At 49.3% G+C, this 25,229-nt stretch overlaps 1 protein-coding gene across 2 annotated transcripts in view; it reads right to left on the bottom strand.

The window, feature by feature from the left end:
* LITAF (lipopolysaccharide induced TNF factor) overlaps nt 1-25,229 on the bottom strand; it is a 186,806-nt gene that overhangs the window by 59,375 nt on the left and 102,202 nt on the right. For both annotated transcript variants that reach the window (XM_078663150.1, XM_078663151.1), the window contains exon 3: nt 13,174-13,416. In XM_078663150.1, the coding sequence (XP_078519276.1) occupies nt 13,174-13,411 (238 nt within the window). In that variant the 5' untranslated portion in view covers nt 13,412-13,416. The remainder of the gene's footprint in view (nt 1-13,173; nt 13,417-25,229) is intronic.

The following is a 25,229-nucleotide window of genomic DNA, read 5'->3' as shown; positions in this document are numbered from 1 at the left end:
TTAGCGATATCCGGCAAAGTAGTGAGATCCAAGGGCCCACGAAAATGGCGCCCGCCACAGAGCGGAGAATGCAGTCAAGGACCCAGCGTCGGGGGCAGGCAACCAACAGCACAATCTGTCTCCAAATTGTCCCGGGACACAACCTGCAGAAGGGAGTAATGTATGCCACCCCAGGCCGGGTAGGTCGTGCTGGGGTGTTCAGGGCCCCCCACAGGCGCGGCGAAAGGCGCAGGCAGCTGCAGTCACAGATGGGGGATACAGGGCCCACTATCAAAGCGGGGGCGGGTGTCGTCCAGCAGGGTGGCCCAGATGGATGAGGAAGGCGAAGGCCAGCGGATCAGCGCCCCACGCCGGCCGCAGGCCGTCCACCCAGTAGGCCCCGGGTTGTAGCGGGACGATGTAGGCACGAGCAAGGCCCGGAAGAAGTCCGATGAGGCAGTGCGTGGGGAGGAAGGCAGGCAGACCCCGGGAGACTGGCCTAGGCACTGGCCACCAGAGGAGGGAGGATCCACGCGATGCCCAGGAGCAAAGCGTCGGGCTCCGCAGGCGGTAAGAATCCAGAGGAAGCCGGGGGACACCCCCGGCGCAGGCAGTGAAATGTGAGGGCCGGGGAGCGGCAGCAGTCCCTCCCTGCCGCGGGACCAAAAATCAACGTCGGGGTTCAGAGTCGGGGGCCCCCCGCAGGCCCAGGCCAAAGGTGGGAGCCAATGGAGTCGGGGCAGCCAGACCACAGGGCCCTCCCCGCGATTAGCAATGGGGTACACCGGATGCTGTCACGAGCGCGGCCCCAGAGGGGGAGACCGCCATCGGAGGATGACGAGGGGGACCACCGCTCCCTCAGCCCGGCCCAAGCGCCGAGGCAATCACGCAAGGCCGGGGGGCGGTACTAGGCCACAACTAGGCCGCGGCGCATTCAGACCGGTCAGCACAGCGGACGGCCCCCAACCTCGCCGGCAGGTCCTGCAACGGTGGCGCCACTCACCAGGTCACCAAAGTTGTCTTCAGGTCGCCTCCACCGCAGGGATCAGCATGCGCCGGCAGCCCCTGGGCTGAACAGGAGTAGGCCTCTGGCGTGGGCCCACAGCGCCAGACATGAAGCGTGGATCTCCGCCGGTAAGGCCCGCAGCGGAGCCAAGAACGGGCCAGCAGATGCCCCGGGCCCTCCGGAGTCGGGAAATCGTCGTGTGGTGCAAATGTGTCGGCGATGCCTGCCGGATAATGTCGGATAAAGGAGCTTGGCCGGCAGAGCCTACTCACAGTGCGGCCATCTTACAGCCGGCCAAGCCACGCCCCCAGTCTGGCGGGAGATTGAGGTAGCCAGATTTCAGGAGCCAGATCGCAAGCTTGAGCGGACTGGGATCTGAATGCCTTACCGCTCCATGGTTCTGAGTGAGAAGCTTGGGTGAGAGACGTAGCTTTTGGGAGGTGAGGGAGGTGGAGTCCGAGAGAGTGACGTCAGCACCTGCCATCCTATCAGTAGGGGACACCAAAGAGAAAACAGAAGGAATCGCGTGCGGGAGCGCATGCCGGGAACTCGGAGAGAGGAACCGACGAGAGAGGAGGACGCCGGAGGAAAACGAGAGAGGCTGCTGCATAGCAGAGGGACCTGCAATCCAACCGGAGGAGTCAGACAGTAGGAGCTAGCCAGGAGGCCAGCGACACTATGCCCCGCCCCGCCACTCTCCAGGAGGAGTGTGGTTGAAGCAGGTACGTTGCCGCATACAGGGGTTTTCTACATCACTGGGAGGGAACGGGTAATACTTTGCGGGTGGACACCATTTTGCTTTTCTCTTTCTCCACATGGTGGTAGCACTCCGTGTCCCTCACAATCCCTTCACTGCTGTTTGGAGTCTGCAGGACTTGCCCACTGACCCATGGTTTATTTTTCTTTTTGTTTCCACATGTCTTGTCTCTACTGGGAAGATACGGAGCCCTGAGCAACTCTGTGACCGCAGGAGAGCCTGAACAATAACCACATGCTGGACTTTCCTTTAGTTGCCAATTACAAATAAAAGCCAATTACAAAAAAAAGCATAACCAAAAAGACAACCCAGGTGTCCAAAGTGGTGTCAAAAGGGGCGGGGTAATCATACAGCTTCAATTCCTCAGGGTATCCAGACAAATTTGGTGGAGAATGCGGGCAACCCCATCCGATAAAGGATAGAAAACCTTATATCCCAGATGAGGGAAGGAGAAAGTAAGCTGGAGTGGGCTGTGGAGAAGGACGCCAGCCAAGCTGAGAGGGATAGGGTTGTCTACACGTCTGCAATCCAGAACCAGGCAGATAACCTGACCAAACAGGCCGAAGCACAGTCCCAGCTACTGATAGCGTTGGGGCAAGGTAAAGGGGCTGCCCTACTAGGAACAGTGATCTCTCTCCAGAAATACGTCCCAGGGGATGACCCAGTTCCTTTTTTCTAAATTTTGAACGAACAGTTAGGGCCTGCGCTTGGCCGGCGGACCGGTGGCCATTCTATCTGGTGCCCCTCCTCATGGGTGAAGCACAGGCGGCATATTAAGTAGCCAACCGGGATGTCACCGCTGCCTATGGGCATGTGAAGCAGTTCATGTTGAATCGTTTGAAGGTCGATGATGAGGCTCACGCCTTAAATTCCGACGAGAGGGGTGTGCCAGGGGACACCCGAAAGACGCTTTTTTACAAACTAAAGGATGTCGCCGATCGGTAGCTCAAACCCTTGGACTCTACCCGGGAAGAGATCAAGAATAAGATCTACCTCGAGCAATAGCTTGAGGCATTACCTTATGGGACACAAAGATGGCTGCACCAACATGCCGATATGACTCTTGAACATGCTGTAGAGATAGCCACTTCTTACGCCAGGGCACAAAACCGTAACATGAACCTAAGACAACCCCAACCCTGGAAAGCCGAAAGAAAACCAACTAAGACCCCGGTTGAACCCATGAGACCGTGAAATGGGAGACCGGAATACTTCCCTTCTTCTGGTCCCAGGTGTTTCAAATGCGGCGAGTGGGGGCACATTGCCAAATTCTGCAGGAAAAGGAAGGAGAAAAATCGAGGAATAGCCGATGGACATCAGCTACTTGCCCCGGTACATCTTGTATGCTCAAGAAACGGGTCCAGTCTTCTATGCGAGTCTGAGCATTTATGGCTATGCAGTAACAGCCCTACTAGACTCAGGTTGTAGGCATTCAGTAGTACGAAAGGAGCTCAGTCCCCAATCATATCTACTTCCAGGGAGGTCTGTTAGCATCAGATGGGTACATGGCGATATAAGGGACTACCCAGTAGCCCGAGTCAGTCTCCAAACTGAGCTAGGTATAGAAACACAGACAGAAGTTGGAGTCCTACCTTACCTACCTGAACCCCTCATAATATGCATAGACAACCCCTGCTTCTCTAGCCTTCCTGAAGAGTGCACCTAGCCCCAAAAGACCCCACAATGGTCTGTTGACTTGCAAACCTTGGGCCATAGACATGCATTTCAGGACAGCCCAACTAAATGACAGTAGTCTTAATAACGCATGGCAGAGCGCTAGAGAGACACAGAATTCCCTACGACAGACATATCATTGCTTCAGGGAGCATAACACTCTTTTGTATTGAGTAGCCAAGGAAGGTAAGGAGCCACAGTTGTTCTGAGTTCCGAGAACAGATCCTTTTCTTTGCCATTGCCCATCTCCTGGTGGGACATTGTGGGGCGGAAAAAACAGCGCAGTCCATACTACAGAGCTTCTTCTGGCCAGGGGTCCATGCCAAGGTAAAGAAATATTCCAAGAGTGCCCAATTTCGCCAAAAAGAAACCCTTACAGCCCTCCGAGAGCGCCATTGAACCCCCTTCCCATCATTGGCAAACCTTTAGACCGCAATGGGATGGACCTCATAGGTCATCTTCCTTAATCCACCAGAGGCTATCAAGTATGCTCTTGTTATAGTAGACTACTCTACCAGCTATCCGAAAGCCCTTCCCTTACCCTCTGCCACGTCCTCCACTATAACCCAACGGCTAACAGAGGTTTTCTCAAGGATGGGGTTTCCCCGGGAGATTATCACTGATCAAGGGACCCCCTTTGTGTCCAGATTATTGAAACAGGTCTGTAGACAACTAAACATAGTGAATTGTCTGTCCCTTACATTAGCGATTTTATAAAAACAGCTGGGTTAACATTATGGCATGGGATTTGGACACGAGAAGAAGCTAGGTTCACAAAGAATATAATATTCGACTGGTTGGCTGTAGACAATAGCAGAAAATGAGTGTGGCTTGAATATATACAAACATTACTAAAAAGCTGCAAAATAAATCTAGAGCGTAAGGAACCTATGTCGATCATAGAATATAGTAAGAAAGAATTGAAATCAAGATTTATTGCTGCTATGGACCTAGCAAGGGAGGGTGAGCAAATAACAAAACAAAATGTTATTTCTTATAACGCCCTTTTTTATCCGCATACAACCCTACCTTATCCTAGTAAGAAATGTCCAACAAAGGTTCTTTCTGACTAGATTAAGATTTGGTACCCTACATTAATTGGTTGCATTCCCAACGAAGAGGAAAATGTACCATTTATTACCAAATTGCCCATGCGATGGTAAATCGCCGCAAACCACGCTGCATTTTTTATTATTTTGTGGTTTTTACAGGGACATTCGTAGATTTACTTTGAAACCTCTTTTTAAAACAAATACATATTATCACTATAAGCAAGCCTTTAATATTATATGTAGCTTGGAGGATGAACAAATTATGAATGCTGCTTGTAATTTCATTCAAATGGCAATTAAGAAAAGAAAGACACATTCCCAACTGGAGGCTTTAACTAATAATGAGAATTATGAAAACTGAGGAGCCTGGACATTTTATATTTGCGAAACTTAAAGCTGAATGCACTTTATACACCATGTGATGTTTTTGTTCTGCTTTTAATGTTAATGAATTGATGAGATTTTAGTTTTTAATATTAATGAATTGATGAGATTTTAATAGATTTTATTGAATTGCCTTCTTGGATTTATCGAAATACGGACTGTACTTGCAAATTAATAGAGACTGTGTAAAATATATATATATAGGTTATCTCATGTTTTTAGTATGCTTTTATGGTCATGTAAATTGTACTGAATAAAGCTTTTTGAATTTGAATTTGAACTTAACATAAGACATATCAAAACGTCTGTGTACCACCGCCAGATTGACGGCCGTGTAGAACGTTACAAAGGCAGTCTCAAGCTTACACTCAATAAGATGTTGACCGGGGATGGGAGGAATTGGGACCAACTTCTCCCTTTGGCCCTGTTTGACCTCAGAAGCCACATACAAAGCTGCCATGGGGTTTCCCCTTTTGAGCTCCTATTTGGGCGAAGACCCCATACGCTTCTGGAGATGACCAAGGAAAGCTGGGAAAAGGATGGGGCCCAGGAAGCCCAGTCCTTGTTAAACTACGCCAACCAAATAAAAGCCCAACTACATAAATTGAGAACTCTGGCCCATGAGACCTTAGAGAGCACATGAGAACCAGAAACATTTTTACGATAAAGGGAAATGGCGGAGAGAACCAAGTATAGGTGATTGGTCCTTGGTTTTGCTTCCCTCAACCACATACAAGCTATATCCTAGCCCTTTCCGCCACCAAGACCCAGATGTACCATATAACCCTTTTAAAAAAAATGGCTAGGTCCTCCACCCCGAGGTACCCATAGTGTTTCCACTGTAGAAACTCTGTCACATACTGTCAATGCTACTCTCATTAATTCTGAATTGACAGACAACCAGAAAATGGAAGTACACACCCTCCTCCTTTCCTTTAAGGATATATTCTCAGACCAGCCTGAGGATTGGTCTAGTATTGGTCTAAGAGTGCCGTCCTTTTTTGGTATTAGAAAGTATAGTGAATACACTCCTGTGCCTTGATGAGGCAAAGGGGCTGGTTCTATTACATGTTTCTGTAACAGGGAGAGAACCTCTAGTTAGAGAAGAGTGAGATGCTCTGAGGACATTGGGCATTCTCTGGGAGGAATGTTTGGTGGAATAACAGTGAGTTCCAGGCAATAACCATACTGGATAATTTATTTTACCCACTTGTCTGTTGTAATGGAATTCCAGACAGGTAGGAACTGTGATAGGCATCCCCCGACAGGAGTGGAATGGTTGGGGGTAGCGGGGGGAAGTCACTGGTTGGTTGCAGGGGAAGTGCATGTGGAATTATTTTTGCCTCTTCCCCTATTATTGTTTCCACAATATACTCCTCAATAGTATCCCCGGGAGGAGGAAGGTTGACTTTGGTTTTTGTAATTAGAGGAGGTATTCTCTGATGTCATTGTTTTGGAGCCGCCCCTATAAAAGGAGCGACTGAAGGAGCCTCTGTTCGAGGGTAGTTGTAGGGCTCCCATAGATTTGGCAGTTTCTGCATCTTTCTTCATTTTTTAATGAAGAGTTTACATTTGATCCAAAAAGATGTTGTTGGTCAAAAGGTTGGTTTAGTATAGCTGACTGTACCTCTTGTTTGAATCCCGAGATTCGAAGCCAAGCACGACGGCGTAGCATGATGCTCATGTTAACGCTACGTGATGCTGTGTCAGCCGCATCAAGTGCACATTTTATAGAGGTGTTTGTAATGAATTTACCCTCTTGAATGAGGCAGTTGGCTTTACCCTTGTATTGATCTGGTAAATGCTGTATTAGCTTTTCTAGTTCATCATAATGCGCTCTGTCATAGCATGCTAGGAGGACTTGCTCATTGGCAATACGCCAACTATTAGCGGCTTGTGACGCAATTCGTTTGCCTGACGCGTCTATTAGCTTTGCCCCCCTATAAGGAAGAGATGCGTCGCCTGTGGCTTGTGAATTGGCTTCCTTGTGGGCATTAGATACAACAAGGGAGTCCAGGAGGACTTGAACTCTAATATAAACTGGGTTTTATCAAATCTTGGGGTACGTATTCGTACTCTAAGTGGGTACTTAAATACTTAATTAGTACGATTTAGCATGCCCTTTAACAATGGCAATGTATTAGTAGATTTTTGAGATAGAGCAAAGGTTTCCATGAGGAAATCCTCCTCTAATGGGTCAGTGTGTAATTCCACTCCATGATATAGAGCAGCCCTATTGATCAGCTGTGTGAATCCTATATTATCATAAGGTGGTGATGGTCTAGGGGGGATATAGGTCTGGATCATTACTATTGTCTGCGTCTTTATCATAGTCGTCCCATGGATCTGGGTCGATGGCCATTATCCCCATCCCCATCAGTATCGTCTTCCGTGTCATTATCCCCTTGTGGGTCAGGGGAGAAATGAGGTGGTGATGAGTTATATGGGGATATTAGTAAGTTAGGATCAATCAATCAATCATTTGTAAAGCGCACTCATACCCGCGAGGGTCTCAAGGTGCTGGGGGGAGGGGGGCACTACTGATCGAACAGCCAGGTCTTGAGTATCCTCCTGAAGGTCAGCAGGTCTTGGGTCTGTCATAGGCTCAGTGGGAGGGTGTTCCATGTTTTGGCTGCGAGGTGGGAGAAGGATCTCCCACCGGTGGTTGTTCTTCGGATGCGCGGGACGGTGGCAAGTGAGGTCGGGGGAGCGTATCTGGAGGTTGGGGATGTAGAAGGAGAGACGTCTGTTGAGGTAGGTTGGGCCAGTCTTGTGGAGTGCCTTGTGTGCGTGGGTGAGGAGCTTGAAGGATATCCTCTTGTTGATGGGGAGCCAGTGCATGTTTCTCAGGTGGGGGGGGTGATGTGGCAGTGGCGTGGTACGCCGAGGATCAGTCGTGCTGAGGCGTTTTGGATGCGTTGTAGTCGTTTGATGAGCTTGGTCGGGGCTCCCGCATAGAGGGCATTTCCGTAGTTGAGTCTGCTGCTGACGAGGACCTGGGTGACTGTCTTTCTTGTATCTGTCGGGATCCATCTGTAGATCTTGCGGAGCATGCGCTGGGTGTTGAAGCAGGAGGAGGAGAACGCGTTGACTTGCTTGGTCATTGAGAGCGTTGAGTCGAGGAGGATTCCCAGGTTGCGTGCGTGGTCAGTGGGTGTCGGGTTGCCCCCAGTGCCGTCAGCCACCAGGAGTCATCCCAGGCTGAAGGGTTGGAGCCGAGGATGAGGACCTCAGTCTTGTCCGAGTTCAGCTTCAGGCGGCTGGTCTTCATCCAGTCGGCCACGGCCTTCATTCCTTCGTGGAGGTTGGCTTTGGCTGTGATGGGGTCCTTGGTGAGGAAGAGGATCAGCTGAGTGTTGTCGGCGTAGGAGATTATGTTGAGGTCATGCTGTCGGGCTACGTGTGCGAGCGGGGCCATGTAAATGTTGAACAGCGTCGGGCTGTGGGAGGATCCCTGGGGTACGCCGCAGATGATCTCGGAGGCTTTGGAACGAAATGGGGGAGGCGGACGCTCTGGGTTCTGCCGGCGAGGAAGGAGGTGGTCTAATACAGAGCCTTGTCTCGGATCCCTGCGGTGTGTAGGCGTACGCATAGTGCGAGGTGGCAGACGGTGTTGATAGGTGGAGGAGAGGGGTTAGTATCTATGCCCCTACTCTTCTTGAGAGCTATACGGTGTTCCTTTGAAATGTCCGGTTTTCGTTTCTGAGGAAGGGTTGCTACAAGATGTCCAGTTGTTGGATCAATATGCAGTTTCTTTTGGTTGGGATCCATTGGTTCTTGTAAAGGAAGTTCTTTAGGTGGTAATTCCTTCTCTTTGGGTGTTTCAGAGGGTTGTTTATGGGTTTATGTAAAGGCTTGTCTTTTGTAACTTTCGGTTTTGAAGGTTTGTCTTTAAGTTTTGGACCCACAGGCTTAACTTTGGGTTTCGGCTCCGAAGATTTGGGCTTAGTTATTGCCAGTTTCGAAATCTTTGGTATATGAGGTTTCGGGTGGGAGTCTTTCTCTGCCGAAGAGGACTTTGGTGCCGGTATCGAAGCATCGGATCCATGCTTGGATTTGGTTTTCGGTGCCGGAGATGAAGTTTCAGTACAGTGGGGACAGCTTGATCCCGAGCCGGAGGCTTTGTCTTTTGGTTTCATAGCCAGGCCAGAGGGCGTGGCATCTGAACCATGTTTTTGGTGTTTCCCTAGGCCCGAGAGCGAAGGTAGTACCGGAGCCTTCCTGTGTTTTTCGGTGACTTGGGGCTTGTTACTCACAGTTCGTTGACCTGGAGCGGTGTGAGAGTCTTCCTCCATGTCGGAGTCGTCGGCTTCAGACACAGAGATATCTTCCTCTTGTTCGGCGCTGTGCTGATGAGTCAATCTGTTCTCCGAAGATGTCCGGCACTGGGCTAGTGCCGCGTCTCATGTCCTGACGTCGAGCCTGACGATCACGAATCGATCTCTTCGATCGGAATGATCGACAGGCCTTGCAGCTACTTTCTTCGTGCTCCGGGGATAGGCACAGATTACATACCTCATGTAGGTCTGTGTGTGGAAATTTAGCACCACACCCGGGGCATTTTTTAAATGGAGTCCGTTCCATCGACTGCTGGCGTGGTCGACGCGGGTAGGCCTTACGGCCAGTGTCAAAGCTCTCGATCGAAAGTTGCTGGATTTCAACGATGCGCGTCGAAGGGGAAACCCGTGATCAAAACGATACCTTTGAGGGGAATGATGGCGCGTCGAAAACGTTTGAAGATGATACTGAACCGGAGCGCAGCAATACACATCCAAACCCGATGCCCATGCGCACTTCGTCCTAAGGAGGAGTCACCTACCTCGTGACAACAAAGACTTCTTCCAGGACAAAAACAAAGTGCAAACATCAGAGCCCACACCAGATGGCAATCTATGCACAAGTATACACTCTACAGCTCATATGCCTCGAACATAAGGTTCTGATCCTATGGTTGTGCAAATGGCAGAATATTCAGTTATACTTGACAAGGTTAATACTTGTTCCCTCCTTAGCTTCACATGATGTTCTATAAAGTACTGGTTGGTTGTTTCTTTATAACTATCGCCCCAAGGTTATCATAGAATTCTAGTAGACCCAATTGATAAAACACTCTTACCATAAACAAGCCACGGGATACCATACATATGATCTAATAATAAACAATCAGCTAAAAGTACTCCAACCAAAAAAGCTTCTTGCTTAGCCCAAAAACGTATCCACAAAATCAATAGAGTCAGACTAAGCGCATCCTGAATATATGATAGACCTATTTTCTCATACCCAATAACCGATGCAGTGCTTCTTGGTACTGACCGTAATCTGCAGCTAAAGCTGTTTTCTGTGAGTAGGGGAGTATCCAAATCAAATAGCAGCCCCGTATGACCCCACCAACAAGCACTTACTTTGGACTATTCAGTTATAGTTTATGAACACTCTGTAAATTGGATTCCCAAGTAGGGTAAACCCAAGCCACTACCAATACTTTGGAACAATTTAAAAGTAAAAAAAATACAAAATCCTATTTCTTCTTAACAAGGTTTTGCTTCTCGCAGTGGGCAGTTCCCTTGCAGGCATGCAGACAAAACATGCCCTAACAGATTTTTCTAGCCATTGCTGTTTCTCACCAGCAATCCTTGGCCAAACAGCAACAGGCCGCCATTTTAATTTCGAATTATGTTTCTCCACCTAGAGTCAGGCTTATTCGGGTTCTGCAACTCCCGCCCAGGTCTCAAACAAGTGGCAAAAGAAATTGATGCATGCCATTATATAATTTAGAGTTTCGTAATAATAACATGAGAAACTCTCAAAGAGAGCCTCCCAACTCTCATTTTTTGGGGGATCATTTTCCAGTCGCGGACACAACCCAGGAGGCACCATCAACTGAGCAGAAACTTCATCTAGTTGCATGTGTGAATAGCAAGATTCTCTCAATCAAGTGGAGAACTTCCAAATACTTGTGCTAATAAAAATATATAAAGAACCACTGGAAAAAGGAATTAACACTGTTGTCGCAGAAAATGCATGCATCTCTAAAACACTTACGTTGCAAGCAAGTGCCCTGAACACAAAGTGATTGTTTCTTCATAACAATCACATTGCTAAAGTGGAACTTCACTACATCTTAAACTCTATTTCCCAGAGCCCCTTTCCCCTGTAATGCGAATGTTGCTACATTTAGGTGATAATCATACTAATTATAAATATTTTGCCTGCATTGGGTGAGGTTAAAAAAAGAATCCACAGAAAAGAATAGTATACATCGGTGATCTACCTGACTCAAGTTTGAGTCACATAAGGCACTTGAATGCAAATATGTTTTTCTGAGGTTATCCAACAATAACAAAAAGCGTAAAGCTGGTTTCCTAGTAACCATAGCATCCCTGGTGCGTTACAAAGCACTATCAGTTGCTGCAGAGCAAGGATAAGACATTAGTTCTTCAAGAAAACAATATCACCTCCCTCCACCTTACATAAACAAAAGCGCCCCACCTAGTACTACTTTTTTCAGCACATGTTAATGTGGCGAGATTCTGAATTTAACTAATAACTAACTTATAAGTAGGTATGTGTATGGATTTTCTTTATGTTGGTAATTAAGACTCCTCCTGTAGTGTACTGGCTAAATTAAACAAGCAATGGTACTCAATCGGCCATCTTGTAAATATAGAAAGCTGAGATTGGAAATGGTTTACCAGAGCATCTCACAATCCTTAGTTAAGTTATTGCCCCTCACCCTTTAGGGTCGCTTTGGCAAAGGAGTAAATATGCAGCCCATTTGTATGGATTCAGATGGCATTTCAAGAGCTTCGTTTGTTGATACTCGGTAGGCCTCCTGCACTGCAGAAGCCCAGAGGCTACTTGGACAATTCCAGAGGTCGAGTGCCCCTGCTCTCTTTAGATATTAAGATGGGTGCCCACAAGTTTCTGCACTAAGCAAGCGCTACTTTGCATCCAGCATCAAAACGCAATATGTATCCTGTCCCAGATCATCTAGAAATTTTAAGAAACTTCAGTTGTCCTTGTTCTTTGACATAAAAGGCCCAGATGGAACTCCTCACTGCTTTCTTTCTTGCTCGTGAAAGGGACGGACCATCTATCCCTGGAGTCATTCTCCAGTCACCGACCCCATAGACTAGTACTGTGACTCAAAGCAATAATTGTAGGGTCAATGATTCTCAGACTACCGTCACATATCTTGTCACATATCTTGGATCCTAATTTCGAGACTCTTGCTTGCTGCAGAGTCCTAGACACTAGTATTTAACATCCCATATGTTTGTCTCCCTGCCCACCTCCAGGCCCTCAACCTTCAGTGCGCCTTCTCTCGAGGTGTTGTGTACCATCACTGTGTGCCTTCTCCCGTGGGGTTGTGTATTGTCACTGTTAACTACTGTGCTGTAAAAATAGACTGGTTAAAAACCAACATGTCAAGCTAAAGGTAACAATGGACGACAACCACTTGAAAAAAGAATTACTCATCAACTCACAGGATGCTCAAACCCCAGAAACGTCCAAACCATCACAGAGTCCAGGAACAGTAGATAGCAAATGGAGGGCACATGGCAAGTATGTGCTACTACATCCCCGGAGGGGAGCGCCCTGCATGTTAGCAAACAAGAGTAACACGTTATATCTGTGCAGAATGACATCTGTACCAATGGAGCTGTGTCACATTGTCAATACTCATTATAACTGACCCATCGCCAACTAGGACTTCAAAGATCAATGCACTTTATCAATGGGCCCTAAGTGTCCTAGCCTTACCTTTGTGGCTCATGCTACAAATACTCTATGGAATCCCCCAGATCATCTTCTCCTCCACATTTGCAATAACCCTGTGACAAGCATTCTGTGGCACCAGAGCCCCAACTTCAATTAATACACTACTTCCACTAAGTTCTAACAGATGATACAGAACACACTGCACGCTTTGGCAGGATTGGATACCCTTCAGAGATATGAAATGAGATAAAGAACAAACCAATAAAGGATGGGCAAAGTGACTGTGGTAAAAAGAAATACGCATTGATCCACAGAGACCACTAAAAGCAATTTATAACTGAAAGAAATTAGAACATTTGAAATGCCACGGGTTTCTTCTCCCAGTTTAATCTGAGTAGAGCATACTGTACTTTTTGAATTGCGACCCTCTAAATTTATGACCGGGTGCATGTTGGAAAGCAGGTATTCTGGCCGATATTGCTTAGTTGAGAATAGACTATGCTATGTAAGATAATTTTAATTTCGAAGTCAATCTTACAAATAAATAGCCAATAAATCAATGTACGCAATTAGTAGCATCTATAATCATTCGTTCTTACTTGGAACAGTCGGCGGTTGAGTTGGATATGGAGGATTATTCATATTTTTCATATCTGGTCCGGGCGGTGGGTTGTACTGGTAAACTGTTGCCTCGGCATATGAAGGAGGTGCTGGCGGGGCACCAGGATAGCATTCTGGAACCGGCTGGGGTGGGTACCCACCAGATATCTGGTAGCCACCTGGAACTGGCTGGTAGGGGCTGGGGGCCGTTGGGTATGGTGCTGATGGAGCCTGCATGGTATCTGAAACAGAAATGTAATGTTCATATCAAACAATGAAAATGTTATTTATTCAGCATATAAAAAATGACAACCACATATCCAATGCGCTAATTGTCTTTAATGCAAATTAAAGCACAAGGGTGAGATGCCTTGCGCTTTGTGACTAAAGTCAGGTCAGGTAGATATGAAAATAGAAGTATTAATAATTAACGCTTCTAACATTATACAAATTAGAACAGGTTTACAAAAATAGTACACGACTGGAAGGATGTGCGTATATTTCAAATTGTGGCAGGAAGAACATTCACAGTGACTAGCTGAGCTTGGCATCACTAGATATGACTCATCACTAGAAGCCGTAATGTGAAATTTTTCTTAAGGCTTAGGATACAACAGAATATAAAAAAAAATACAGCAAACAGGTCGTAAAGCATGCCAGAAAACATAGGAATTACCAATAACCAGGTAGGAAGTAAAGGATATTCTCAAGAAAGTCTCATTGAATGCCTACTAACCAAGTACGAATTAAAGGATAGTCTCTGGGAACAAGTCCAGGCCCAGTATACTTAAATGGGAAGGCTAGCCACGCCTGTTCATTTTTAGCCACCCAACCCAACAGTAATTTCAAAATCAAAATTCTTAAAAATCCCAGAGACTAATTTAAGCCAGTGAAGTGTAATGAAAAATATGACAACAATGGAAATGGAGGTAATGAAGAGTCTTGGGTTCACAAGTGTGTTTAGTGCAGAACCTAAGTAAGCTGTGTCAGTCTGTCTTACTGGCAAAAACCATCCTTCTTTGCCAACACTTCAATGCACAATTTCCACTTGTGGGTGCCCATGGAAATCAGTTCTTGGTCGGACATCACTTCTTAGTCGGGGAAAATCTTCCTGTTCCTCACTTTTGCAGCAGATGCATTATTTACCTCTGTCAAAGTTTACCACTCCCCCCAGTTTCATGCAAGGTTAGCATTCACCAAGCCTCTAACTTTCCCACTGTGGTCCCAAACAAGACAAATGCCCATACCTCATGTCAGATATTACCATGCATCTGCTTTGTCGCCATACACAAGTTATGTTATGTTAATAACACTTCTATAGCGCACAGATGCCCCAGCGCTTCTGGAAAGGAATCCAGACACAACACAGCAGAAAGATGGAGAAGGCAAACAAAACAGAATCCTAAGAGGAATGGGGGAACAGATGCGTCTTGATGGCTCTCCTGAATTTTAGCAGCTCCTCAATTTCGCGAATGTGGGGCGGTAGAGAATTCCACAACTTCGCGGCCAGGACTCGGAAGGAACGTCCTCCCGCTCTGCACAGTCTAAATCGCGGAACCACAGCCAAATTCTGGCCCATGGATCTCAGAGGACGCGAAGGAACATAAGGTTTCAAAAGACTGTCAAGAATCGGAGGGGAGGCCATCCTGAGGATCTTGAACGACAGGCACAGTGTCTTAAAGTGAATCCTTTGTGCCACCGGCAGCCAATGCAGAGAGCGAATGGTACTCTCAGCAGAGCAGAACCTTGGTAGCCCCACCAAGGCTCTGGCTGCAGCGTTCTGGATACGTTGCATCCGCGCAATTTCGGCCTGGTTGGCACCCAGCAATAGTGAGCTGGCATAATCAAGCCGTGATAGTATAGATGCTTGAATAACCAGCTGCCTGGTTGGGGCATCAAAGAACCTAAGGATAGGTCTCAGCCCTCGTAATATGCCGAAACAGGTGGCCGCTACTTTTTTCGTATGGCCGCAGAAGTCGCTCCCTTCTTCTAGACATTTGTGGAGAAGTCCAAGCCCCTTTCCACCAATAGGGTAATTGCCCTCATCACCCCATTCCTTTTCTCCTAAGTCACAGTCTGGACATGTATCGTCCACTAGATGCAGCACAATCTGGTTAACCTATGCCTTCCTTCTACTGAGAAACGAATAGTGATAATATATAGAATTAAAGGAAATTAAAAAATGTCACCGAAGGCAATGTTTCATATAGAATAGCGACAGGGCGAAATATGCATATGCAACAGAGAAAACTTTCAAACTGGACAAACACCCCAAATGGAGAGGAAGCTCACCCAAAGGAAGGAAGACACCCAGGAGAGTAAAGATTACACAAGAGGAGAATAAGAGTAATTCAGGGAATCAAAAAGCACACAGGCAACTATCGGGGCTCAAGCCGGGATAAAGCATAATAACAGTTATTCTTGCTTATTACTTCTAAACCCAAACTTTTAAACTGTTTTTCTCCTAGTTACACTGATCAAACATTTGTTCTGTTAAAATAGTCTGTATTCCGTCCGTTCCAGAGGCAGACTGGTCCAATCTGAAGCAGTCTCAGACTTCTTCTCTTACTTTTTTGAAGTACTATTTCAACCAAAAAAGGCAAAATTGAGTCCAGAGCACAGTAAGTTATATATGCGGACAAGATGAATTGAGTGAGGATGCTACTAAACTGCAGTACCACTAGGATGGAAAATTAAAATTCAGCCATTCTGCATGATTTCCATCTAGAGGTGCAACATGCGTGCCGCAGACTCCAATTCTAAGGACTTGTGATTATACTATGGTGGTCAAAACCTGGCAGTCACACATTATGAAATTAATCACAAACACAAAGCTTTTGGCTGCTCAGCGCCAACCCCATTCTACAGGTGGTCATCTATATCAAGCCAAGCCCTGTAGGTAAACCTCCTAGAAAGATACCGGGAAATATAGGATAAAGAGCCACCTGCCATACATTACAATCTTGCAATTTACAGAGGAGCTCTGAGACTATACAGAGGAACAAGACCCAAGGTGGCTTCATAGGAGAGAGATAGTGTGGTAGCAGGCACGATGAGAAAAAGCTGGATCTAGTGCAAAGTTAAGCAAATCAAAAAGCAGTTAGCAATTTGATGCAAAAAGATATTAGAAAAAATCAGTTTGATGCAAGTCCTATTAAAAGAGGCTCACTATGTGTAGATAGATGTGGGAATTCTTTTTTCCTGGAATTAACTTTAGTGTGCTAAAATAAACATGTTCCCATGAATCTCTTTTTTTTCTTAGCACGGTTCCTTTAATTAAAAATAAAAACCGGGGGGGCGTGGCTTGGATGGCAACGCAGGCAGTCGCCCAAGTCCAAGAGCTCCGCAACCCCGGGAACAGAACGGCGAGCCACACAGCGAGAATAGCCCCTACCCCCACAAGAAGCTGATTGGACGGTGTGGGAACACCTGGGGCAGAAGGTGATGCGAACCACCCCCTACGCAACACCAAGAAGGAACAACAGCGAGCCAAAAGAGCTCCAGCAGGACCGAGCAGTGAGGAGGACCTAAGATGGCGGCGCTTTGAAGAAGGAGAAAGCTACGGCAACCACTGCACACCGCGCCGCCAGACCCCTCTCTGCCGCACAGCAACGAGTGGAAGCAAGCCTCGAAGCCACAAAAGAGGGGAAATCGACCGCAGAGCCGCCTGCGTGCAAGCGACCCCCCGACAAGGCAAGAATCGAAAACGAAACTCACTGAAGCAGTGAGGCCATCTTGCGCTGCACCGCACCAGCACGAACAACAGAGGCGAGCACACCGGAGACAAACTGTTAGAGGCGCGACACCACCTCAGCCACCAAGAATCCTCTGCAATTTAAGACCCTACGGGAAACTGAACCGCTTACCTGGAAGCCAACACGGGGGGAGAGAGAGGCCGACGCAGGAACACGGCGGCCATCTTTAGAGGGGCGGCAGGCAGCGGCACAGGAGGCGCGACGAGCACGCAAGGTGAGCGCGCAGGAGGGGGGGAAGCAACCCCAAGCAACCCCAAATCTCCAAGCAAAAGGAGCAAAAAGAACAGCGGGGGCCAAGCTGGAGGGCGCATACACGTGCTAAGCAACAACACACGGCCATCTTGAGTGGGGCAGGAGGCGACGAAGAGGGCACAACAGGCACGGTCGCAGTAGCCGCAAGAGGGGAAAGCGACCCCGAGGCCTGTGCTGCACCACCCGGAACCCCCCTGAACCACAAGGAACAAAAGAATAGCGCAGGTGGCCAGGCTGGAGGACGCTACTTAGCAACACGAAGGCCATCTTGAAAGGAGCAGGAGGCGACGCAAAAGGCATAACGTGCAAGGAAGGTGAGCAAGTGGAGGGAAGAAGCAAACCCAAGGCGTGTGCAGCGCTACCCTGCACCCCATGAACCAAAAGGAACAAAAAGGACAGCGCAGGGGTCAAGCCAGAGGGTGCAGAAAACGCACTGATCAGCACGGTGGCCATCTTGAGAGGGGCAGGGGCGGCGCAGAAAGGCACAACAGGCACGGAAGGTGTGGTCACACAGGTCAATCAATCAATCAATCAGAGCATTTGTATAGCGCACTACTCACCCGGAGGGTCTCAAGGCGCTGGGGCGGGGGGTCCGCTACTGCTCGAACAGCCAGGTCTTGAGCTGCTTCCTGAAGGCGAGGTGGTCCTGGGTCAGGCGGAGGTGGGTCGGAAGGGAGTTCCAAGTCTTGGCGGCCAGGTAGGAGAAGGACCTTCCTCCCGTGGTTGCTCTTCGGATGCGGGGGACGGCCGCGAGGGCGTGGCTGGTCCATCGAAGCTGGAGCGTAGAAGTTGAGGCGGCTGTTGAGGTATCCTGGTCCTTGGTTGTGTAGGGCTTTGTGTGCGTGGGTGAGGAGCCGGAAGGTGATTCTCTTGTTGACCGGGAGCCAGTGCAGGTCTCAGGTGTCCGGAGATGTGGCTGCGGCGGGGGATGTCGAGGATGAGTCGTGCTGAGGTGTTCTGGATCCGCTGGAGTCTCTTCTGGAGTTTGGCGGTGGTTCCGGCGTAGAGGGAGTTGCCGTAGTCCAGACGGCTGGTGACGAGGGCCTGGGTGACCGTCTTCCTGGTCTCGGTGGGGATCCATCGGAAGATCTTGCGTAGCATTCGCAGGATGTGGAAGCACGACGAGGAGACGGCGTTGACTTGTCTGGTCATGGAGAGGGAGGAGTCCAGGATGAAGCCCAGGTTGCGTGCGTGGTCAGTTGGTTTGGGTGCGCTGCCCAGGGCGGGGGGCCACCAGGAGTCGTCCCAGGCGGAGGGTGAGGATCCCAGGATGAGGACTTCCGTCTTGTCTGAGTTCAGTTTCAGGCGGCTGTTCGATATCCATTTGGCTACTTCTGTCATCCCTTCGTGCAGGTTGGCTCTGGCGGTCGCGGGGTCGTTAGTGAGGGAGAGGATCAGCTGGGTGTCGTCGGCGTAGGAGATGATGTTCAGGTTGTGCTGGCGTGCGATGGCTGCGAGGGGGCTCATGTAGACGTTGAAGAGAGTTGGGCTGAGCGAGGAGCCTTGAGGAACGCCGCAGATGACTTTGGTGGCCTCGGATCTGAACGGGGGGAGGCGGACTCTCTGTGTCCTTCCGGTGAGGAAGGAGGTGATCCACTCCAGTGCCTTCTCCTGGATTCCGACGTTGCTGAGGCGCTGTACTAGGGTGCGGTGGCAGACAGTGTCGAAGGCCGCGGAGAGGTCCAGGAGGAAGCCGTTCGTCTCGAGGAAGGCGGCCAGTTGCTTGTTGACGGTCTTCTCGATGACTTTGGCCGGAAACGGGAGCAGCGAGATGGGGCGGTAATTCTTGAGGTCGGTAGGGTCTGCTGATGGTTTCTTGAGTAGAGCGCTGAGTTCGGCGTGCTTCCAGCTCTCCGGGAAGGTGGCGATGTCGAAGGAGGTGTTGATGATGTCCCGCAGGTGGGGTGCGATGACAGCGTCGGCCTTGTTGAAGACGTGGTGAGGGCAGGGGTCTGTCGGAGATCCGGAGTGGATGGAGTTCATCGTGCGGATGGTGTCTTCGGTGCTGATCGGGGTCCAGGCGCGGAGGGTGGTGGTGGGGGGCGGTGGTTCGGTCGTGGCGTGCGTTGGTTGAGTGCTGAAGCTGTTGTGTATGTCCGCGATCTTGTTGTGGAAGTAGGAGGCGAGGGAGTTGCAGAGGTCTTGCGAAGGGGTGATGTCATTGTTTCCGGCGTTGGGGTTGGAGAGCTCTTTCACGATGTTGAAGAGTTCCTTGCTGTTGTGTGCGTTGTTGTCCAGTCGTTCCTTGAAAGCGGTTTTCTTGGTGGCGCGGATCAGCTGGTGGTGTTTTCGGGTGGCGAGCTTGAGGGCAGTCATGTTGTCCGGTGTTGGGTCTGTGCGCCAGGTTTTCTCGAGTGCTCTGCAGTTCTTCTTGGAGCTCTTGAGTTCGTCGTTAAACCATGGGGCTTTCTTGCTGCTGGGTCTGCTCGGCGGAGTCTTCAGCGGGGCGAGTTCGTCTGCTGATCCATTTCGTGAGGTTGGTGGCTGCTTGACTGGGGTTCGTTGTGCTGGTGGGAGGGTTCTTGCTCAAGGACGTAGTGAGCTGGTCTGCAGTGATCTTGTTCCAGCTTCTGCGGGGAGCCTGTTGCTGGTGATGGTGGAGCGTGGTCCTTCTGAAGCTGAAGTGGACGCAGCTGTGGTCCGTCCATTGGAGTCCCGTGGCGTGGCTGAAGGCGATGTCCTTGCTGGAAGAGAAGATCGGGTCGAGTGTGTGTCCGGCGTAGTGGGTGGGGGTGGTCACCAGCTGCTTGAGTCCCAGGTTTGCGAGGTTGTCCAGCAGGGTGGTGGTGTTGCGGTCGTTGTTGTTCTCCAGGTGGAAGTTGAGGTCCCCGAGGAGGATGTAGTCGGCTGAGGGGAGGGCGAGCGGGCTGATTAAGTCGGCGATGTCCTCGCTGAATTGTGTGTGTGGTCCCGGGGGTCTGTAGATGAGGGTGCCTCAGAGGGTGGTCTTGGGGTTGACGTGGATCTGGAAGTGCAGGTGTTCGGCGGGTGCGATGGTGTCGTCGGTGTTGGTCGTGATGCGGATGGTTTTCCTGTGGATGATGGCGATGCCTCCTCCTGTCTGGTTGACGCGGTCCCTCCGGATGATCTTGTAGCCGTCCGGGATGGCGATGGCGATGTCGGGCGCTGAGGAGGCTGAGGTACGGCAGCCATCTTTGAAAAAGGAAGGTTGGTGGCACAGCGCAATAACGCCACAGTCGTTTGGCTACTATCAATAGCGGGCGACATAACGGAACACATCCTTCACTGTGGGCGGGCACCAGAGAACAACCAGGTGGTAGCGACTAAGCCGGGCAGCACCAGGGAAGACGGCACAGTCAAGCGCAACCGCCAGGAAAGCCAGACGTTACCACGGAGCAGACCTCTAAGCGCCTGGGGCCAAACCGAACGAGCGTAGCCTAACAATAAGCCACAAGTGAGGCCCCCCAAACACCGCAAGTCAGTCAGCAGTAAGGAGCAAGTTTTCAGTGCCAACATAGCAAGAAGGCTTACCTCACACAGCCAATACCGCAGCAGCAGCAGGTACAGTGTGGCAAGCAACAGCAGTGTTCAGAGGAGTCCTGGGGTCCGGCAAAACAAGAACCAGGACAGTAAGGTGGCCTAGCATGTTCACCTTCGGTGGCAACACAAGGGACAAAGACATCACACCACTAAACAGCAGCCCACATCAAGAGAACGAACAGACGGACCAACGGAAGAAGGACAGGCTGTCTATATACCTGGAAAGAAGAGGTTTTGATAAGATGACCGGCAGAGACAACAAATCTGCCAACGACAATAAAAAACTAAGGAAGGATCTGGCAGAATCGCCTATCAAAAATAGAAACAACCACAACATTGATGCAGCGATGGAAACGCTCCTCAAAAAGATAACGGAAGCCAACGACCTAGCCAAGGCCACTAAGAACTCCATGGACAATGTTCAGCTAGAGCTCACTGCAATACGAGCAGACCAGAACAGAATCGCCAGCAGAGTAGGTGAAGCAGAGAGGAGAATTAGCGATATAGAGGATAGAACAGCCCAGCACAGACAGAGATGTACGCTATGTCTCCAAGATATCCAGTGACCTTCAGAGAATGTTTGCGGAACAGGAGGACAGAAACAGGAAAGGAAACATCAGGATCCTGGGGGTGCCAGAAGGAAGAGGCCGCAGGGTCGTGTGCAGCAATGCTAGAAACCCTAATCCCCAAACCGACAGGCCTCAACTTTGAAAGGAACTTCGAGATAGACAAGGCATACAGAGTACCGGCGATGAAGCAGCAGCAGGCGAAAGGTCCGAGAACAATCATTTGCAAGTCCCTGCGAGCAAACCATACCGACAAAATTTTTGCTTTTGCGAGGAAAGGCCAAACAGCGAAGTGGAATGGCCATAAGATAATATTCACCCAAGACTTCTCGAAGGGGACGGTGGAAACCAGGAAAGGCTTCCTAGCGCTCAGAGGGAGGCTAAAGGAAGCTAACATCACATGCAGCTTTGCAGGGCCCGCAAAAATGAGGATAACAGACAGGAGAGGCACGCGCACCTTTGACGACCCTGCCGACCTACGCAGATACCTCCAAGGACCGGAACCAGAGCTAATGGAAGAACCAAGCCCAACAACAGGGAAAAGGAGGGCATCATCAGACGGCTCGGAAACAGGCGAGGCAGGCGGTCACTAGACACTAAGATACAACCCTGGTAGCATATCAGCATCAACATACCTAAACAACGTCTACCTCTACACGCCAAACACGGCGGCACCACTGATCACTACAAACAAGTATCTCCCTCATGTCTGCTAAGCACGGCAGGCCTGCGACCTAGAGTTACTACCTAAAGTACTGTGTATCAGTCAAGAACACTACAAACACACAGCGGCGAGAAGAACTGCAGGCGATACCACAGAACACTCTGTACGACACATCTACCTCAACAGACTTTGATCCTTGAACGGACCTTTGAACTTGAACTCGGAACTTTGAGCTTTTACCTACAGTATTATGTATCTCTCAGGGATGAACGAACCACGTGCAGGCACCAGCAGTCTGAAAAGAATATCCTTTACCAGAGTTGCACAGAACAGCGGGGGCGGGGGTTGGAGTACTGATCCCGGGGGTGGAGGGCGGAGGACCGTTGCTGTCGCACGTTTACAGTACGTTGACAGGGGGGAGGGGGGATGAGGGGGAGGGGGGGGAGAGGGCCGGGCGGGGAGCCATGCGGCACGGACAATCATAACCTTGTGGAGTCACTTATTCTCCTTTTCCTTCTTTCTGTCCTATTACACACCCCAGTCCCCAAGTACACCCCGGGGGGGGACCGCATATGCGGGGAGGGAGGCAACCTCTGTGGACCCAAATCTGCCACCATGGCCCAACTCTAGCACAGGCGCAGGCACAAGCGAAACACACAAACCACCATGACTACACCCACCACACAGTCCCTAGCGCAAATAGCGGCAGATATCAAGATTGTATCCCTAAACGTCAAGGGCCTTAACCACCCCGTTAAACGCCGGAAGACACTAGAATATTTAAATAAACTCAAGGCCGACATATATGTCCTCCAAGAGACCAGAGTCTCGGTAGAGGACGCAAATCGACTCAAGGCAAACTGGATAAGTGAGGTGGTATGCTCACCAGCCGTAAACAAGAAGGGAGGAGTGATTACCATCATCAGCAAGAAAGCAAAGTTCAGGGTACACGACCACCAAGCAGACACAAAAGGCAGAAGGTTACTCACTTGTATCAAAAGAGGAGAAGAGACTATACACATAGCCAACATCTATGGCCCGAACTCGACAGACCAAAAATTCTGGGAAGAGGTAGGAAGTGAACTCAGCGACATCCCACCAGGGGAGCTGCTAATCACAGCAGGGGACATGAACCAAGCGATGGACAACGCCACGGACAGACACCCACACAGGCCCAGCCACACAACGCAGGAGCAAACAACACTCAAAAACCTATGCGCCAAACTAGCACTGTCAGACCCATGGAGACTACAACACCCCAGCGCCAGAGAATATACATTCTACTCGCACCCACACAATTCATACAGCAGAATTGACTACATACTCATGTCCGCCACCCACACACACCTGACTGAAACAACGGAAATAGGCCCCATAACAATTTCAGACCACGCTCACATCTCCCTCTCCATAAGCGGGAAACACAACGAGAAGCCAAACAGTAGCTGGCGCCTCTACAGCGACATACTAGATAACCCAACTAACATAACTGAGGTAGAAGAGGCGATTAAGGAATATCTAACTTTCAACGACACCACAGACACTGACACCATTACCCTACGGGAAGCACTAAATTCCACAATAAGGGGGAAGCTCCTGAGCATCAAAGCCAGGATGAACAGGAGCAGGAACAAAAAAATCACACAACTGGAGAGCCAGATAAAGGAACTAGAAAGGAACCACAGCGCGAACCTGGTGGACAGGAACACCCTCACCACACTCACAAAGAAGAAGTACGAACTGAACAGGATACTAAGTGAAAGGGCAAACACGTGGATTAACAAATACAAATCCATCAACCTATGCTCAGCAAACAAAGCAGGCAGGGCCCTAGCAGGATACCTGAAAGCCAAACAAAGGCAGCACTCGGTCGCAGCGATCACAGACAAAAACAAAAATACCCACACAGCCAACAAGCTAATCCTGGAAACCTTCAGGGGTTTCTACAAGGAACTGTACATAGCGGACAAATCACTAGGGGCAGACGGTGGCGCAAACTTGCTAGACAAACTTGACCTGCCCAAACTAAGCAATGAACAAAGAGACTCACTAGAGCAGGATACAACTGGAGCCGAAGTAGGGATGGCTATAGACTCGCTGAAACCAAATAAAGCGCCAGGGCCGGACGGATTCACGGCGGCATTCTATAAACAGTTTCAACCCCTGCTAAAAGATACAATGGTCAGAGTCTTCCAGACGTGCGCAGACAGGGGCAGTATGACTAACTCGATGGCGGAGGCAAACATCATTGTCATCCCCAAAGAGGGGAAGGACCCACAGTTCCCGCAAAACTATCGCCCAATCTCGCTAATAAACGTAGATTGCAAAATCTACGCAAAAGTAATGGCTGCAAGGCTAAACACATATTTATTTATTTGTGGGTATTTATAGAGCGCAACCTACCGCTCCGAAGGGAGCATCTTGGCGCTGAGCGTGTGTATGAAATTTGGTGGAACATCTAGATAGCTGCCATCACAGAACTGTCAGATTGCTGATAAATCCATGTTTTCAGGTGTTTCCTGAATATACTTTCAGAGTCGATAAGTCTTAGGTTTAGTGGCAAGCTGTTCCATGCCCTTGCTGCCAAGACTGTGAAAGTTTTTCCTCCCCTAGTTTTATATTTATACCTTGGGATTTTGGTGAGGTTACCACTAGAGGATCTCAGGCAGCGCACTGGGTCTTAGTGCACAAAACACTTGGCGAGATATCTACCTCACCTCATACATAAATCGCAAATAGGTTACCTAAATAACAGACTCTCACAGGACAATACCAGACTACTCTGTCACCTCATAAACCGCACAGCAAACAACATGGAGAAGGCAGTCATGATTGCGCTTGACGCAGAAAAGGCTTTCGATAGAGTCTCATGGCCCTTTCTCGACCAATGCATGCGCAAATTCGGACTAGGGGACAAATACCGGGGTATGGTCATGTCACTCTACAAAAATCCCCGTGCACGAGTGGTGGTCAACACAGCCACGTCGGCGGCATTCTCCCTGGAAAGGGGGACGAGGCAGGGCTGCCCATTATCACCGGGACTATTCCTACTCACACTAGAACCACTCCTCTACATGATCAGGAACAACCCGCTAATAACAGGAGTACAAGTAGGAGGACAAGCCTTCAAGTTGGCTGCATATGCCGATGATATCCTGATCACCACATGCGACCCAGAAACATCAATAGAGGACCTGATGCATACCATTGAGGAGTATGCGCAGGTCTCCGGATATAAACTAAACCGCGATAAATCAGAGTGCAAACCGATGAACTGCCACACAACAAGGACAGTCTTAGGTACGTCCGGACTTGCG

The sequence above is a fragment of the Lissotriton helveticus genome, chromosome 10 (assembly GCF_964261635.1).
Source record: "Lissotriton helveticus chromosome 10, aLisHel1.1, whole genome shotgun sequence".
Lineage (NCBI taxonomy): Eukaryota > Metazoa > Chordata > Amphibia > Caudata > Salamandridae > Lissotriton > Lissotriton helveticus.
This window is presented reverse-complemented; position numbering and strand designations above follow the sequence as displayed.